Consider the following 18,385-nt stretch of genomic DNA (forward strand, 5'->3'; position numbering starts at 1 on the left):
ATACAAGATAGCAAATAAATCTATGTTATTTTACTTCACCAATTAGGGACCTGAACCCAATGGACGCCCAGTCATCTGGTCACTCAACAACGGTCTCAAAAGATTTCCCAAACACCGACCTCCGCTTAACGTCAATTATAGACCTCAACAACATCAATGACAAAATCCTGTCTATAGATAGATCAAAGTTGACGTCCCTCGGGTCTTTGTTATTGATTTTTACCATCCACGATTATTAGTAATTCTCACTAAACGGTATTAACCAGACTATAAACGTCTAAGGTTACACATAGTTTTGTGTGTTGGTCCGTTATACTTCCGAATGGCAATCTTGTGAGTTTCTTAGCCAAGCGCATACTATCTATAATGGAATGGCTTCCCCCCCCCCCCCCCCGTGCCCATTCGGTTCTATCTTACCATGGACTATACAATGTTGGTTGTGGATATAATATTTCACTTGAGTCACAAAATCAAAAGTTGATTCTTATTCTTGTTGAAGATTTGCAAGTTTTTCCTTATTAAGAATTCTGCATAAATTACAAAATTTATGTTGAATTCTTGCAAATGATGAAGGTTACAAGACGGGGGAAATTTCAAGGTGAAAAAGAACAAGTTAATGGGTGTAAGTGGTCATTAAACGCTTTAGTGAATCCAAGAAAACCACAAGAAATGGCTGGGTGAGATGATAATGTAGATCGTTAAAGAAATTTAAAAGTTCTACGTAATGATGACGAGGGTATTAGTGAGAGGTGGGGGTAAGGGAGGATTGATAGGGTAAAATACTATAAGGTGTTAATTTATACATACTTTATATGCATTTTATGTAAGACCAAACACTTATAAAGGTGTGGTTGACTGATCGAGACTTCATTCAACTTTAAGCAGTGGATGGAGTCGTTCAATCCCTAGGTGATGAATTCTACTTCCAATTGTTAAGTTGTTGAATTTGCTACTGATCCCCCATCCATATCCATTGGTGAGTTTTAAAAAGGATTATTTAAGATTTCTTCAATTATTTTGTTTATAAAACCGTTTGTCTTTTCACTCTTTTTGTATACATTAGTCCATAATATTTACCTTAGTCTATATAACATTAAACATACATTGACACTTTTGCATGCTTTGCTTAAGATAGGTCATATGCAAAATACAGTCCAAACAGATTAATTTGATAAATTTCCATTTACCCACTGAGTATTCCAGCTCTGTTCCAATCTTAGATTTCTCCTATGAAGCAATTATGCGAAGAGCTTAGAAATTGTTTTATTGAATACACATTAAGGGGCGGTTTGGGTCTAATTATTAGGAAAATCCTTGCGAAAAATTGATTTTGAGATTTTTGTGGAAAATGATATTTTATTATCTTAGAAATAATATAATTGAAGTCAAAATTCTTAAAGTAGACTATAAAGGCACGAAAAACAAAGTCGAAAATGGTACAGGTAGTAAGAAAAGTGTGAAAAACGGGAAGGCATTTTGCTATTTTCTCAATATGTCATTTTTCTAAGGGTATGGGAAACTGTGTCAAACGTTTCTCAGAATCTATTCAATGAATTTGTCTGAAAGTTTCCAAAGTTATCACAGAGATAACGTTTTATGTCACATCAGAGAGATTTTTTTGATAAGATATGTGAATTTTGAATAATAATCCTAATTCTGAATTTTTAAGGTCAATTTTGTCATAACATTTTGATTCTCAACTTTGTAATGTTCTAATAAAAAGTCCATAAGCTAAAGCCGTTAAATCTCTCTGTTGTGACACACTATGGTACAATGTTGACAAGAGGGAAGAATATGGAGGTCATCCCTTCATTAGTTTTTGTGGAACGTTTGCCACAAGATTGTTATATTTTTTGATGTCAGACCCCCAAATTTGGTCGCAAAATGGGTATCAACACAGATAATTAAAAATGTTCACCATAAATGTTGTTTTTTAAGCTATATTGACGATACAGAATGATTAAAACCGCCCAATATAGGTAATTAAACTTTTGTTTTAGAAAAGACCCAAACCGCCCCTTAAAGCGCTAAAATGACATACATTTCCAGCAACCTTTTTAGTTTTTAGATCAAAAGCTAGGTATAGTCACTCAATGATTACTATTAGAACATGGAGCCCCTAATCAAATTAGTCATTATGCGTGATGTGAAAATCATTCGGAGCTCTTAATTCATGAGAGCAAAAAGTACTATAGTGCAAGTTGGGTGGCTAATCTATATCTGCGGCTATGTGGTTTTGTGATAAGGCACTAGCTTTCCGATCAGAAGGTCCAGGGTTCGAGTTCCCTTCTTGAATAAATTTCACCATGTGTGGAAAAGTAAGCGAAGCAGGCACTGTTATTCTATTTCCATTGATGCTGTGAGTTTAACCAAAAATCCTCACAAACATTGCGCAGTCCGTTATAGCGAACCAACAAACAAACTATTTGTAACATTGAACATTTATGTCCGATTGATAGAATTTGTAAAATTACTCATAAAAATGGTTGGCTAAAAATAATAACAAAGTGTTGAGCTACATTAAAATGTAAAAATTAAAATCCGGCCGACAGATTTGAGTATTTCACCTAATCGCATAACATCAATAGCCTGGTAATAGGACTTCTATAGATAGTTCGAAGATGACGTCACTCCGGTCTTTGTTATTGTTTTTGCCATCCGTGTTTATGAGTAATGCTCACTGAACTGTATTAACCCGACTATAAACGTTAATGATACACACAGTTTTGTGTGTTGGTCCATTATATTTCCGGATGGCAATGTTATGAGCTTCTTAGCCAAGCGCATACTATCTATAGTGACTTCATTATAGGTCAGTGTAATCTCTAGTTATTTCTCAATTGCTGTACTCAAGGAAACAAATGATTCCATTGGCTGTGCCATTGGATAGGACACTCACGATTCGCTTTGTTGTTGTTGTTTGTTGTTGTTTTTGTTGTTGTCGCCCTGTGTTTTGACGTAATTTAGTTCAGCGTCAGACTTTGAACAGTTTACGAAGGTTACGGTTCTCGAGGGGAAACATGAATGCAGGAGGCAGTCGCTGAATGGCTTTATTATGGTCTTGTTGTATGACACTCGCTTTCGGATCGGAATGTCCTGGTTCGAGCCTCGCTCGGCGCATAGTTGAGTCCTTAGAAAAGACCCTTTACTACTTCTCTCGCCGTAACTCATGTGTAAAATTAGTACATTTGCCGTTAAATTTTTGTCTCTGTTCGAAAAAAAATGTAATATCGCCTACAGGCGTCATTCCGTCCTTCAAGTTAAGTGTTGCTGTTGGCCAGGGATCCATTGTAAGCGCTCTGGCACGTTATGGATATTGCGCTATGTAAAAGCACAAATAAAACACATTTTTTAAATAGATCGTCAAATCATTCTGAAAAGTGAGTGGATGACGCACTTTTCATGATAAGAACCAGAAACGAAGTGAGTAGAGAAAAACAAAAAGACAATAGAGAATTGAAGTCCCAGGATCTAACAATAGATGGTATGCGCTTGGTTAGAAGCTCACACCATTGTCATCCGAAAGTATAAGGAACCAACACACAAAACGATGCGTAACTTTGAACGTAAATAGTCTGATGAATACAGTTTTGTGAGAATTACTCATAAACGCGGATGGCAAAAAAAAAACCCAATAACAATGACCTGAGTGACGTCATCTTCGTTCTATCGAGAGATAGAAAGAAATTCCCCTCACTCATGCTCAGCTCTTTGTTATTGTTTTGAGCCAGGCATGTGTATGAGTTGTTCTCACTAAATTGCATCAAACAGACAATTTAAGTTTAAGGTAACACATCGTTTTGTGTATTGGTACGTTTTATCCGGCAGGCGAAATGTTGTGAGCATCAATACGGAAAGGTCACTTTGTGCCCCGGACTGCCCCGGACTACCATGGACTGCCTCGGACTACCCCGGACTGCCCCCCCCCCCCCCCCAATTTGCCCCGGACTGCCCCGTACTGTCCTGGACTACCCCGGACTGCTCCAAAAATCTTGCTCATTGCTCTGTTTTTCACTTGATTTCCTGATCATCACCCTCGCTGTCCGTGTGTTCTTCATTTTGTTTTCATATACTGACAATGGGAAATCAAGTTGAAAAACAGATCAATGAGCAAATTTTTAACGTGAAATAAAGCTAGAGTTTAGTCTGCTACGGATAGACTGAGCGAATAGCCGATGTCTACAATATACTTTTGTGTCAATATTAAAAGTAATGGTCAATCAACGTGGTTGATAGCAGGAAAATTAAAGTTACGGGTGCCATCACCCTAGCCAGAACAATGAAAAACAGAACAATGAGCAACATTTTTGGAGCCGGGATAGTCCTGGGCAGTCCGTGGGGCAATCCGGGTAGTCCGGGGCAGTCCGGGGTAGTCAGGGGTAGTCTGGGGCACAAAGTGACCTTTCCCGCATCAATACATATGTTACAAATAGAATGAAAGAGACATTCGACAAATGAAAGCTATGTGGTTTTTTTGTTTTGTTTTTAAGGGTTTCATGGCGCTTGCAATACCTTTAGGTCATATCAGCACCGGTAAAAAGGAAGACGATGGGATAGTAAAACAGTTTTAGAAACACAATTAAAGCACCAAAGAAAAAGTAAGTCAAAGGGAAGTGGTTCAGATAGGTTTAGATTCCAAGAGCATGCTTAGCTTGAGATCACCTAAATGACACAAGCACAGATCCCCACTAAGACAAACACACTCAAATCTTTACAAATCATTATATACAAAAAAAAAAAAAAATAATACAGTGCATAACAGAGATGATTTACAAGACAAAATATCATCTCCCATGGAAAACCAAGTAATCTCTTTCCAAGGTAAAGACAGAAAGTATGTTGAAAAACAGATATAAGGGGATAGAAGACAGTAAGTGCGTCCCTGCCCACTATGGGAGGTCAGGAGCTCCATCCAAAAAAAAAAAAAATCTAAAACTAAAACAAATAACTAACTATTAAGAAGAATCATTTATGATAATACTCACATTCTCCTACCGTATTCAGGTGTAAAATGAGTTCCTGGTCGTTAACAGTGTTGTTTCTGTTGAATCAAATTAAAGGCTGGTTGTCCAAAACTACTTTTTGAGATTTTCCATCCGTGAGATAAATTGACATGTAAACTTTATTTTAAGCATCAATTGGCACAAACAATGTCCCTATGATTTGTGTGAATTTGAAGTTTAAATATGATAGACCGAATGAGAAGTTTTAGGGGAAATAATCCTCAATATTTCAAAATGGGAAACACGGACTTAGGGAGTTTTGGAAAACCACTCTTCAATAGGATTCAACAGTCGTGACGACACTTCCCTCGTAATGGCGCATAGTAACTTAGTAACTGGTTCTAAACTATCGGAACAATGGCGGAAGCCCTTATGAAATACTCCTCCGACAAGCATAAAAGTGTATCCAGAGGAGAAAAACATTTTAAATCTGATCATGTTTTGACATTTATTCATTTTGATCACATGACATGTGAAAAAGTTCTAGCCAGCATGAAGAATAAAATGTACCGATTTTCTTTGTTTAGAACCAAGCTGCTCGTTGCTAGGCGGACATGACATCAGACTATTGAATCATATTGGCATAAAAATGTTTGAAGTTTAAATATGACAAGATAATAGACCGAATGGGAAATTTTAGGGTAAATAATCCTCAACATCTCAAAATGGGAAAAACGGAGTAATAGTAGTGGAATTATGTCCACAAAACCCTTGAATTGTGCAAACCGGGATGAAAGCATGAAAATTACATATGTTGTAGACTATGAAAAACACTCTAATTTATGATATAGAACCACGCTGAGAGATCAGTATTAGTTGAGATACAAGGTTTTTTAGATTAGAAAATTTTGAAATGGACGACAAAAATTTCTTTCATTTTTATTGTGTAAACATTCGAGGCAAGCCGACCAAAGGTTGTTTTACGTCATCCTTTGGATTCCCATTGGTGACTATTTTTAGCGTCGAAGCGGATGTTTTCCTTTCCCTTTACTTTCGATTCACAAACCATACAAAATATTTAATCGTAAATATTATTCAATTTCACTTGTTTTAAAGGACGGCTAGCGAGCAATATTCTATAATATGAGATTTTTCTGCATCTGATTTAATAAGTATAATCAATTGCTCTAAAACGGACGGGAAGACGGGAAGACGGACAGAGGGGTAGACAAAACAGACTAGCAGAACACAGCTCAATAAATGCTAATAACCGGTGTTGACAAAGGACAGTGCTCATTCTCTCCTCCTCCTGTTTTCTTTTCTTTCCAAAAATACTGCTATAATCATTTTACGTGAGTTAAAACCTATTTCGGTCAAACTTGATGACAGTAAAGAGTGCCCATACCACTTACATTGCTATAATTATCACCATTATCATCATCACCAACCACTATGATGCTGTATTGTGGCACGTTATTTACTTTGCGTAAAAGGACAATGGGAGAATGTTCTATTTGTACTGCTGTGTCCTTATGTAAGGCACTGCACACATTTTTCCTGCTGACGATGGGTCTTTAACAGAAAGAACGAAAGAGAGAGAGAGAGAGAGAGAGAGAGAGAGAGAGAGAGAGAGAGAGAGAGAGAGAGAGAGAGAGAGAGAGAGAGAGAGAGAGAGAGAGAGAGAGAGAGAGAGAGAGTTATGAAAGAATATTGCATATGCCTAATAAAGGAATGCGTTTGCATGATTTCAGATACACATACAATAGCAAAAAGAACTGCCCCCAGAGACTGGGACGAGTATTTGATATGCCAACAAGATAACACAGACCGTTTATAATGTCCCTCTAAGTCGAGGAGGTATGGCAAAGGGCAAGGCTATGAAACTCTTTTTGAAGATTTAACACAATTAAATTTTTTGGTTTGTGATGAAAACAAGTTGGATGTATCTATTTTTTAAAATTCATCAGAAAGAAATAAGATTATCGAAAGCTTAAAACAAAATGATGCGAAGTGGCATAAGTATTGTTGTGTAAAATTTAATGCTAACAAAATGAGGCGATTAGAATTAAAGAAATCTAAAAGAATTGCCCTACAAGAATTCCAATCTTCGTCATTTAACTTGGAGGAGTCACCGAATGAATATATTTCGCAACCCACGAGAATAATGAGACAACGTTCAAATTACAGATTGGCTATAATAAACAAACGTGCTTTTTGTAAAAACATGGAATCGGGAGTACTCCATTCTGTAATGACAAAAGATACGGAAGAAATTTTCGTGAAATAGCGTTATCTATAAAAGATTCTGATATGTTGTAATTTATTGCCGGAGGAGATTTAGTCGCTCAGGAGGCACACTACCGCCCTATGCCATAATATTTGTCATTCACGATACTTAAAAAAACAAGCTTGAAAAGATGTCACTACTGATGATAATCATGTTGTCACAGTTCTTGAAAGAAGTCGAGCTTTTGCTAACATTATATCTTTTATAGAAGAGAACCCTGCAAAATATATGACGATCGACATGAACCACTGTGGAGCTTATTTTATAATTGTCAAAAGTGTCCCAAAAACTCATCAAATGTTCATGTAAGAGAGAATGTATCGGCATCCGATGCAAGTGTTTAAGGTCCGGTTTGCCTTGCACGGACTTGTGTAGATGCGGTGTGTGTGTGTGTGTGTGTGTGTGTGTGTGTGTGGATGGGGGGGGGGATGTTAGGTCAGTACAGTAATCAAAAGTAAAATTCAGTAAATTCTCTCTCTCTCTTCCTCTCCTCTCCTCTCCCCCTCTCCCCCTCTCCCTATTTTATCTACTAGTTAGGTTAGTACAGTAATGAGTAAAATTCTCTCTCTCTCTCTCTCTCTCTCTCTCTCTCTCTCTCTCTCTCTCTCTCTCTCTCTCTCTCTCTCTCTCCGTCTCTCCTGCTCACTCCCTCTCCCCCCTCTTCCGCTTCTATCTACTAATTACAACACGAAATAACCATCAGTTAGCTACCGTAAATGGTTACCGGTGTATTTAAAGTTTTAGAACGCACATTGTTTTGTCATGGTTATTTCCTTGGATAAGCAATGCCATATAGGACTAGGAAACAATAAAAGTGCTAAAACCGCACTGTTATGATAAATTGCCAGAGTGGTTCTATATCAGGTGTTATTTATACGGGTTATAGCTACCTATATGCCAATTTTCAGGATTTTAACCCCAATGTGCACGGTTTTAGCCTAATTTTCCCTAATACAATGAATATGAAGAAAATAATTATTTTTACGCAGTTATTTCCCTTGTTTAATATAGCTGTAATAGGTAAAATCTAAGGCCTTAAACCGATACGTTATGATTGATTGCCAGAGTGGTTTTATATCAGATGGTTTTTCTATGGGTCGTAGCAACCTGTATGCAAATTTTCATGCTTTCAACCCGAATTTGCACGGTTTTAGCCTAATTCCCCCTACTATAAGAGAGTTTTGGAAAACCACTCTTCAATTGTAATATTATTACCTTTCAAGCGTCACGTGTCGTCCTACATTTTGAGTATTGCTGTTGGCTGGGAACTACTTGTAAAGTCGTTTGAGCACGTCTAGTGGAAGTAGCAGTATACAAATTCTCAGCTTGTTGGTTTTTAAAAATTATATATTGACAGATGAAGACACATCAACCATCTTGGCCAATCTGATGAAGGAAACGTCTGATTTGAAAGAAACTGTTCAACAACAGGGAATTGTCATGCAGAAGCAAACTAAACTAATGAGCAAAGACAATGTGGAAAAACAGGGTAACGTATAATATAATTCTCTTTATTCATCCCCATGGGGAAATTTTTCTTTAGCGTCTATTCCAAGGGAAGATTGGAATAAACCAGGCGTCAGCCGCAGTGCAGCACCTCAAAGTGAGCTTGGGCAAGGTGACTTTCTCAAGGCCACACAGCGGTGGGTGATCGAACTCGGTACCTTTCGGGTACGAAGCAAAGCTACGCTGCCCCTGTTAGGTGAAAATTTCTCATGACATTCTCTCAATTGGAATATAAACGTTTAAGATTGCGCATAGTTTTGTGTGTTAGCACGAGTGATCTGGCGGGAATAACTGGTGCGTATTTTTCTTAGTGGGGCTATGTTGTAGTCATGGGTTATGACACTCGCATCCGGATTGGATGGACCAGGGTTCGATTCTAACTCTGACTGGCGTATCTTTGAGTCCTTGGAAAAGACTCTAGATTCACATTCTCTCATCGTACCGAGGTCTAAATGAGCATCTAACTATACACACACACACACACACACACCCACACCAATATATATATATATATATATATATATATATTATATATATATATATAATATATATATATATATATATATAAAATATATAGTGCAAAAAAAAAATAAACTGGAAAATATTATTGTAGTGTTTCGATGATAGAATATATAAATGATATAAAAGGATTAGACAAGGCCGATTGTATAGACGAGATAAGGTTCTTTAATCATCGAGTAACGTGAAAGTAACAAAACGGAAGTGCCCAAACTAAATCTATTGTAGTGTTTCTATATAGTATTACACTACATCTCCCTTTCTTCTTGTTTTAACTTTAACAGACAAACCGTCATTAAACTAAAATTAATATAAAATAATGTCCTACCTAACCACAACACAATTTTGTTTCCACTGTAAATAGTATGTCTAATAGTCTAAATGAAAACGTTTTTAATTTCTGTAAATCATCAGGTTGATTCGAGTGCAATTTCAATGTCAATGATTATCAGCTCACTTCGCTTGTGTAACTTCAGACGTTATGAATTTCCTCCTAACTAGTATAATCTGCAAATCAGACATTTCCGTATCATCCGCTATCCGGATCGGATTGCTAGTCAATCCTATTGGCCATGTTTTAAACTTAACACTCACGAAAACGAGCAGGGCGAACAATGTTTCTCCCATGTTTTGTGACATATGCAGGGGGAGAACCTGGCGATGGTAGAGCGATGGTTTCGGGATTATCGGCTCTGGTTTCTAGATTATCTGCTCTACATTCCTCGTTTGAGGGGTTGGTGTTAGTTGGTTGCCTGTCGACAGTGTGCATAGTCGTTTGTGTAGGGAGTAAGGCATTTGATTTAGGAGGAATTTGTGTTCCCTCTGATTGATCTGCTCTGTGACGCAAGTCCCGACGATTTCGAAGTTGCTATCCATGGGATGTTTTAACCATATATGAGCGATGGTCTGGTCCATTGGTCGTAACACCACGTTGAAGTTGAGGGTATATCCACACTGGATGGCTTTGTTGAATCACGTCGAGAGGACGGGCTCGGTGTATTCGGTCATAATTTTGTTTTTGTCGTTCTTTGATGCGCTTATCGTTGATTATGAAGTTTCGACGACCTGTAGATTTGTAGTTGTTTCTCATTGCTGGTATTTTTGTTCTCAGTTTCCTTCCCATTAGTAATTCTGCAGGACTCAATCCCTGTTCGAGGGGGGTAGCTCTATAGTTCAAAAGAGCAACGTAAGGATCTTCAGCTTTCCTTAGTAAGTTCTTACAAGTTCGGACAGCTCTTTTTGCTTCTCCGTTTGCTTGGCTGTGTTTCGGGCTGCTTGTTGTGTGTTGGAATCCATACATTGTTCCAAACGTTTTAAATTCACTAGAAGCAAATTGTGGTCCATTGTCTGATATGACTGTCTCCGATATTCCATATTTTGCGAAGGTAGATTTCATATGTTCTATTACTGTATTTGAAGTTGTTGATTTTAGATGTGCAATTTCAATCCACCTTGAATAATAATCAACGAGGAGTAAATATGTCAAGCCTTTCCACTCAAAGAGATCGGTCGCAATTTTCTGCCAAGGGTATAATGGTGTTTCGGTTGGTTTCAACGGTTCTGGTGGCACAATCTTATATTTTTCACATATAGCACATTTTCTTACTACATTCTCAATGTCTATGGAAATTCCTCTCCTTTGCCAATGACCAACATTTTACTATTCCAAGATGGCTTTCATGGAGTTTACACATGATTTCTTTTCGCATTTTCTGGGGGATTACCATTCTGCGTTGATATAAAAGAATGTCCTTGCATACAGGTAATTGGCTTCTAACTGAAAAATATTTTTAAAAATCACTGTTTTGATTATTGGCTGAAGGCCATCCAATAACGCAATATTCTTTTACCTTTTTCAAAATCATGTCATTGTCCTGAGCATCCCTGATTTCCTCTTGTCTACTCTTTGATGCAGGTAAATTATTAATAACAAAATTCACAAAGAGGTCCAATTCTTCTTCATTTAGAAGTCATTTTTGATGTCTTCGTTTTCACCCTTTAACTTGATTGGAGCTCTCGATAGGGCATCTCCTGATGCATAGAACACTGGTTTCCAATCATCATCATGTTCTCTCTGATACAAAACAGCACCAAGTCCATATTTTGATGCATCTGTGGTTATTTTAGTATCGTTATTTGAGTTATAGTGTGCTAGCACGGGTGACTCAATGAGGTTATCTTTCAAATTTTGAAATGCTTCGTTTTGATTATGGTCCCATACCCATTCTTTCTTGTTTTTTAGCAATTCTCTTAGTGGTTCTGTTTTCTCTGCAACACCTTCCAGGAACTTACCGACATGGGTTAACCATTCCTAAAAATCTTCGCAATTCTGTGATATTTTTCGGTGGTGGGAATTCTTTTATGGCTTTCTTTTTGTCAGGATCTATTTCAACGCCATTATTTGATATGACATGCCCCAGAAATTTTATTTCATTTTGTTTAAATTTGCATTTTTCGTTCAGTGTAATTCCGGCTTCTTTAAGTCTTTTTAGCACTTTGTGGAGTCTACTATCATGCTCTTGGGGTGTAGCCCCACCAATAAGTATGTCGTCAATTGCACAACACAACTCCCGGAATGTCTTTCAAAAGTTGACACATTTCCCGCTGAAAAATTTCTGGGCCTGAGCTAATTCCAAAGCACAATCGTTTGTAGCAATATCTACCGAAAGGAGTAATAAACGTAGTCAGCGCTTGTGATTCCTCTTCCATGGATAGCTCGTGAAATCCCGCTTTGCAGTCGAGTTTTGACCATATTTGTTGTCTAGAGAATTGACTAAGAAGTTGACCAGTACACGGCATAGGAAAATTTTCTCTCTTCACCGCTTGATTTAATTTTGTCAAATCAACACAGAGTCTAATCTTATCGGAGTTTTTCTTAGGTAACACTACCACCGGAGCGCACCAATCAGTTGGTTTTGAAATTGGTCTGACTATGTCCATGTCTTCCAGTCGTTTCAGTTCTTGCTGTACCGCATTATAGTATGACAACGGTATTCTCCTTGGCGTTGAGACAGAAAATGGTGTGATGTTATCACCTAATTGTATTTTGTATTGTCTATCTTTTATTTTACCTAAACCATTGAACAGCTCTGGGTATTATCTTTTAATTTCTGTTCCAAAATCTGATGTACAATCAATGTTATTTACTCTGTTAATGAGTTTTAGTTGTTCGATTGCTGGCCTACCTAGTAGTGGCTCAGCCAAATTTTCAATCATATACACGTCTTGTATTGTGGGAAAATTCCCTCTTTTCATTTTTGTTTCAAACTTCCCATGAACGACAACTTCTTCTTTCCCTGGGCCAAATAGTCTTTTATTCGTTTTGTAAACTTCAATTTTTCTAGGCACTAAGCTTTTTGGTAAAACAGTAACATCTGCCCCAGTGTCTAGTTTGAAATTAACGACAGTGTCATCTAGTTGAACTTCGGCTCTCCAAGGATCATCCACCAGATCTTCTGTATGGACAGCGCCCAAGAAATTTGGAGATTCTTTCTCAGTCTTCTTGCTCTTGTTGGAAATGGCGCACCCATTTGTTTGAATAATTGTTGTTTTGTTTAAACTTACTTTTAGTTTTGCACATTTTACCAAAATGCCCAATTTTACTACATTTGTAGCAAGTTTCATGTTGGGCTGGGCATTCATATTGTTCATGGCTTCTCCCACACCTTGAACATAATTGATTTTTCTTTTGATGACTTTGTTTATCATACGACCCCTTATCATACCTCACTCTGTCCACTGCCATTTCATTACCACTACTAGCGCAGATTTTCATTTGTTTCATTGCAATTTCCATAGAACGAACTGTATCGATTGCTTGTTACAGTGTTAAATCAGAATGTTCTAGTAGCTTTCTTCTGAATTCTTCACTTTTTATTCCAATAACAATTCTATCCCTGATTAGGTTATCCTCTAATGATTCATAGTTGCATGTTTTTGCAAGTTTTCGAAGTTCTGCATAGTAAGTGTCAATAGTTTCATGTTCCTTTTGTACTCTCATATTGAACATAAATCGCTCGTAAGTCTCATTTGTTTTTCCTATACAAAATGTATGAAATGCAGAAATCACCTCTTCCACTGACCGATCTTCGTTTTCTGTTGGAAACATTCCATCATAAATTTCATGGGCTTCACTCCCTATAATAGCTAATAATGTGGCCAATCTCACATCGTTGCTTTTCTCCTTTAATTTTGTAGCTATTTCATAGTTTTTCCAGGCTCTTTGAAATCTTTTCCAGTTTAGGGAGAGGTTAGAACCTGTTTCTAGTGGTATCGGGATTGGTATTTTTGACGCCATTATTCAATAAAATTTTGAAAAATATTCGTAAATAAGCATACCAACTTTCTTTTTTGAATGTTTATCCCACTTCTGACACCATGTAGTGTTTTGATGATAGAATATATAAATGATATAAAAGGATTAGACAAGGCTGATTGAATAGACAAGGTAAGGTTCTTTAATCATCAAGTAACGTGCAAGTAACAAAACGGAAGTGCCCACACTAAATCTATTGTAGTGTTTCTATGCAGTATTACACTACAAGTATGACGCTATTTTAATACGAAGTAGAAATCAGAAATATACGAAACTTTACAAGCAATAAGAACTAAATCTTAATGTAAAATATTATTGCCAAGTTTATTATTTTTTTAAATGCTCTATTGGTTGGAAAACCATGCCGGTTATACCAAAGTCGTATAAAAATCATGATATCGAAAGTTTCCAAACTTTGTCTTGTTCTAGTAGTGCAGTTACTAGTCTAATGTAAATGTTACTGCTAGAAGCTCGAAGAAATGAATAACAATGTGAAATGGAATGTAAGCTTCAATTGAATATACGAAAACAGATAAAATGGACGTTTCGGTTTTCCCCTTTAGCAACAAAACAGGATGATTAAAACACTACAGACGAATGAGATAATGTGGTAGTGGCGTTAGGTACGTCCATTTTATATGTTTTGGTATATTAAATTGAAGCTTACATTCAATTTCACTTTGCTATTTAGTTACTAGTGTTGAAAAGCAAATGGTCGATCGGGACAAAGTGTGGAATACGTTTCTATTTATTTTAACAATGCGACATAATTTTCAGTACGGTCAAATATAACATTCGACATTTTATGTCTTAAGATAAATGGGCTCCATGAGCCGTGACTTGAACCCAATGGATAACGGCATTTGGTCATTGGTGTCCAATATGGTTTATAACTAGAGCTTTAACTAGAGCCGTTTTATATGACGCAATATCCTATAAATGTGCTCAAAGCGCTTTACAAATGGTCCCTAACCAACAGCAAGACGTAACATGTAGAACGAGACATGACGCCTGTTAGGCGATATTACATTCTTTCCCACAGAGACATCGCTGTTGACGGCCAGGTACTCGTTTTACACCTGAGTACGGTGAGTGAGAGAATGTGAGTAAATAGTCTTTTCCAGTGACTCAACTATGCGCCGAGCGAAGCTCGAACCCAGGACCTTCCGATCCGAAAGCGAGTGTCATACCACAAGACCACATAGCCGCACAACAGTTTACATAGAAGCAGAATTAAAAGAGTCAATTAAATATGAATGGGATAAAATCACAATTCAAGACAATAATCAATTAATTTGACCATGGGGGAAAAAGGCTAGGCACAGTCATAAAAAAATGATGGATCGACGGATCAAATAAAAATTTGAGATTTACCTACGTCAAAATCTTCGATATGGAAAGCTTGAGGTGCGTCTATTAAAATAATCGTCAAATTCAGATTTTAAAATATATGTTCATGAAAGCTTGTGTACATAAAGTTCAATAAACTGGTTTGATTGTTGTGAGATATCAGTCTTGCATCAATTGTGGCCTGGCAGTTACATGCTTCTTAACTTTACCAGGTATTCTTTTCTCGCATCCGATAATATATTATAGTCACACATATCACGTTAATGAATATATATATATATATATATATATATATATATATATATATATATATATATAACTATGACCTTATATATCTATAAATTAAGGTGTCACAACGATCACCATTCTTAAACACAACAATAATTCCAAGATCCTATTACTTAACCCCCTTCATACCACCCATAGAAAAATCGTCACATTCTTTACGATGCAGTCAACGTTTTTGTCATTCTAATTTCTTTTGTACATCATAATATTTGAACAAAAATGTTTGCTATTATATATTAACACTGTGTTGAAGAGCGCGTTTAGTAAAAATGATGTATAGCAAGAACTAACAGATTTTGTGTTTGAGTGAAATAAATCAATTTTTGTATAAGTTGGGTGTGAAGTTTTGGGGAAAATCCGGAAAATGGCCGGTAAGGAAAGAGTTGAAGGAAGGATGTGCCAAGTATTTCTCTTCCGTCTGTCTAGTTATAAAGTAATGCATTTATATTTTTATTGTTTTTTTTCTTGACTGAAGGAAGGTTTTGAGCCTGAAACCTTCCGTAGTTGGTATTTTGTACTTTTCTGAAGCTGTTATATTTATTTTTGTTTATCACTTTTGGCAAGTATTCGGATAATTTGGTATTTTTCTATATTTGGTATATTAGATAAAATTAATCTAGCCACTTTAGTTCGATGATTGATGGTAATTGTTAGCTTATCCTTTACTAATGAAATCTATTTTTAGTAGTGCTAGTGGAGAACCCGCGATATTTGCGGAACAGGCGGTCATCTAAAATACTATTTATACAACTGTATTGTAATACAATTGTATTATACTGATACGAGAGGTTTAAAACAATAACAAAGTTTAGCTTTAAACTGAATTTTAATTAATCATTATGTTTAGCCCGACAAAGTACCGTTTCAAGACGATGGGTCCCTAATGGGGATTCCTATTTATACATTTTAGCATAGTTGAGATTTTTGTAATCCACCAAGTCCATTGTGGTTCAATATGAAATGTACTTTACTAACGGATGTTAAGAAACTCATGGACAGAGAAGAAATCTAATGAAGATGTATAAGAGCAAGCTGAAACTAAGAGGTTACTAATTCGTACAATAAGAAAAATGCAAATGAAATTTTTTAGGGCACCTAAATCGACATAATTTATTGAACAGCTTGCTCCCACAGGTAAGATAGAAGGTAAAACGAGTAAAGGTAGACCAAGAAAAACATATTTGAATATTTGGTTGACAAGAGAAGAGTAATATTAGTTTTTTGAGGTTATCTGATCAGAGAGATGAATGGCGTACCATGATCACCGATGTCTGGAACAGACTTGGTACTTGAAGAAGAAGACAGAATGCACAGAGACTTGTATATGTAAATATGAATATAATGGGAACAATGCATCTTGCATAATATGATTTTATATAATATAGTATATAGGCATTCAGGAATGTAGAAGTAATTTCACAAATACCAAAGAGAATGAAATCACAATTCAAATACAGAAGAATTATCTAAACGATGATAGATTATGTAGACTTAATGCAGATCCCTTTTCAACCCTCTCCTTACCAACCATTAAAAATCATCACATTCGTTACGATAAAAATCAACAATTTTACCATTCTAATTTCTTTTCCTATCACAGAATTTAAAGACAGGTTTTCGCCATAGCTATAACAAGTTGCCACTGGGTTGTAGAGCTTTTTGAGTTCTACAATATTATGCATAGAATGTACTTGTTGTTTTTTTCTGTTTGAGTGAAGAAGAATCTATTATTGCATTGGGTCGTGTGATGTTTCAGGGAAAACTCTGAAAGACAGCTGGTAAGGAGAGAGTTAAGTCAAATTAAATATAGACCTGTCAGCATACATTCACCCAGGCCCTTCTGTCAAAATAATAGAAATTCATGATTTTTGAATAGTAGAGACCCAATAGAATGACAGGAAGAATCCGCTTCAGGTTCTTATCGTAGCCTTCGTTTAACTTATTCATGATCTGCGTTTAGCCAAAATACTCACAACATCCGCCAGTCGGCTATAAAGAACTAACACATACAACTGTATCACCTTTAACGTTAGATAAGTCTGATTGACAGAATTGATTGAGAACTGATCATAAAAATGGCTGGCTATAACAAAATAACAAAGAGCTAACTTACGTCAAATGCGTTACTTCTATAGCCTGTCACTGGGACTTGTTCTTGACGTCATCTATAGATAGTTCGATGATGACGTCACTCAGGTCTTTGTTATTGTTTGTTGCCATCCGCGTTTATGAGTAATTCTCACTGAACTGTATTCACCTGACTATAAACGATCATAGTTACACATAGTTTGTGTGTTGGTCCGTTATACTTCCGGATGGCAATGTTGTGAACTCCCGAGCCAAGCGCATACTATCTATAGATTAGTGCACCGCCTAGTTAGTCGTCTCGTAGTGCACTGGTAAACAAATCATCTCATTCGTCGTTGACTAATTGAATACAATTCATGATTTTGTTTTCCTTCGTGGCAAAAAAAACTGATTGTTTTTAGTCAGTATCAGACTCTAATCCATATTGTATGGCAGAACATATAAAATATTTTTTTCTGGCTCAAGCTGTTATCAGTAAAAATCATGCAACAAAACAAAGCAAAGCAAAGCAAAACGAACACCAAACTAAATTAAACACAAACAAAAGGAAACGAACAAACTGACTAAAAACCAGATTGAAGGAATGCCAGACCCCCACAACGAATATTATATCCGCTTACTGACAAAAAACCGTATCTTTATTTTGGCCTTAAAATTTTTAATTCTAATATCAGTATATTTAAAGGAACACAAATATATTAAAAATTATAATGCTTGAGAGGTTTCTAATCGAATGCTAAGCTTTAAAACTTAAAACATTGTGTTACCTTGAGCGCTACATAAAAATTGAGCTTTTGTGTAGCGTAATATCCACTAATCGTGATCAAAGCGCTTTACATGGCGTCCCTAGACAACAGCAACATTCAGGACGAGACATGGCGCATGTTAGGCTATTTTACAATTTTATCGGACAGAGACAACAATCATTTTACATCTGAATACTGTGTGGGTGGGGGAGCTTGAGACATATCGGGGGCAAAGGAGCAAATTCCGGTTGACCGTCACGAGACCATCCCGGATGTCGAGCCTATAGATAGTTCGAAGATGACGTCACTCAGGTCTTTGTTATTGTTTTTTGCCATCCGCGTT

The 18,385-nt window shown here is 36.6% G+C and overlaps 1 protein-coding gene across 1 annotated transcript; it reads right to left on the minus strand.

Annotated features, from left to right (window-relative positions):
• Positions 1-13,075: 13,075 nt before the first annotated feature.
• Positions 13,076-13,552, minus strand: LOC144964020 (uncharacterized). Its single transcript, XM_078897966.1, has one exon. The coding sequence runs from the start codon at positions 13,550-13,552 to the stop codon at positions 13,076-13,078; it is 477 nt and encodes a 158-aa protein (XP_078754092.1).
• Positions 13,553-18,385: the final 4,833 nt, after the last annotated feature.

The sequence above is a fragment of the Berghia stephanieae genome, chromosome 2 (assembly GCF_034508935.2).
Source record: "Berghia stephanieae isolate SIO BIC M18660-M18661 chromosome 2, UCSD_Bste_1.3, whole genome shotgun sequence".
Classification (NCBI taxonomy): domain Eukaryota; kingdom Metazoa; phylum Mollusca; class Gastropoda; order Nudibranchia; family Aeolidiidae; genus Berghia; species Berghia stephanieae.

What these genes read in the sequence shown, in the direction of transcription:
- LOC144964020 (XM_078897966.1), bottom strand. Translation starts at nt 13,552, where the DNA reads ATGGCGTCAAAAATACCAATCCCGATACCACTAGAAACAGGTTCTAAC.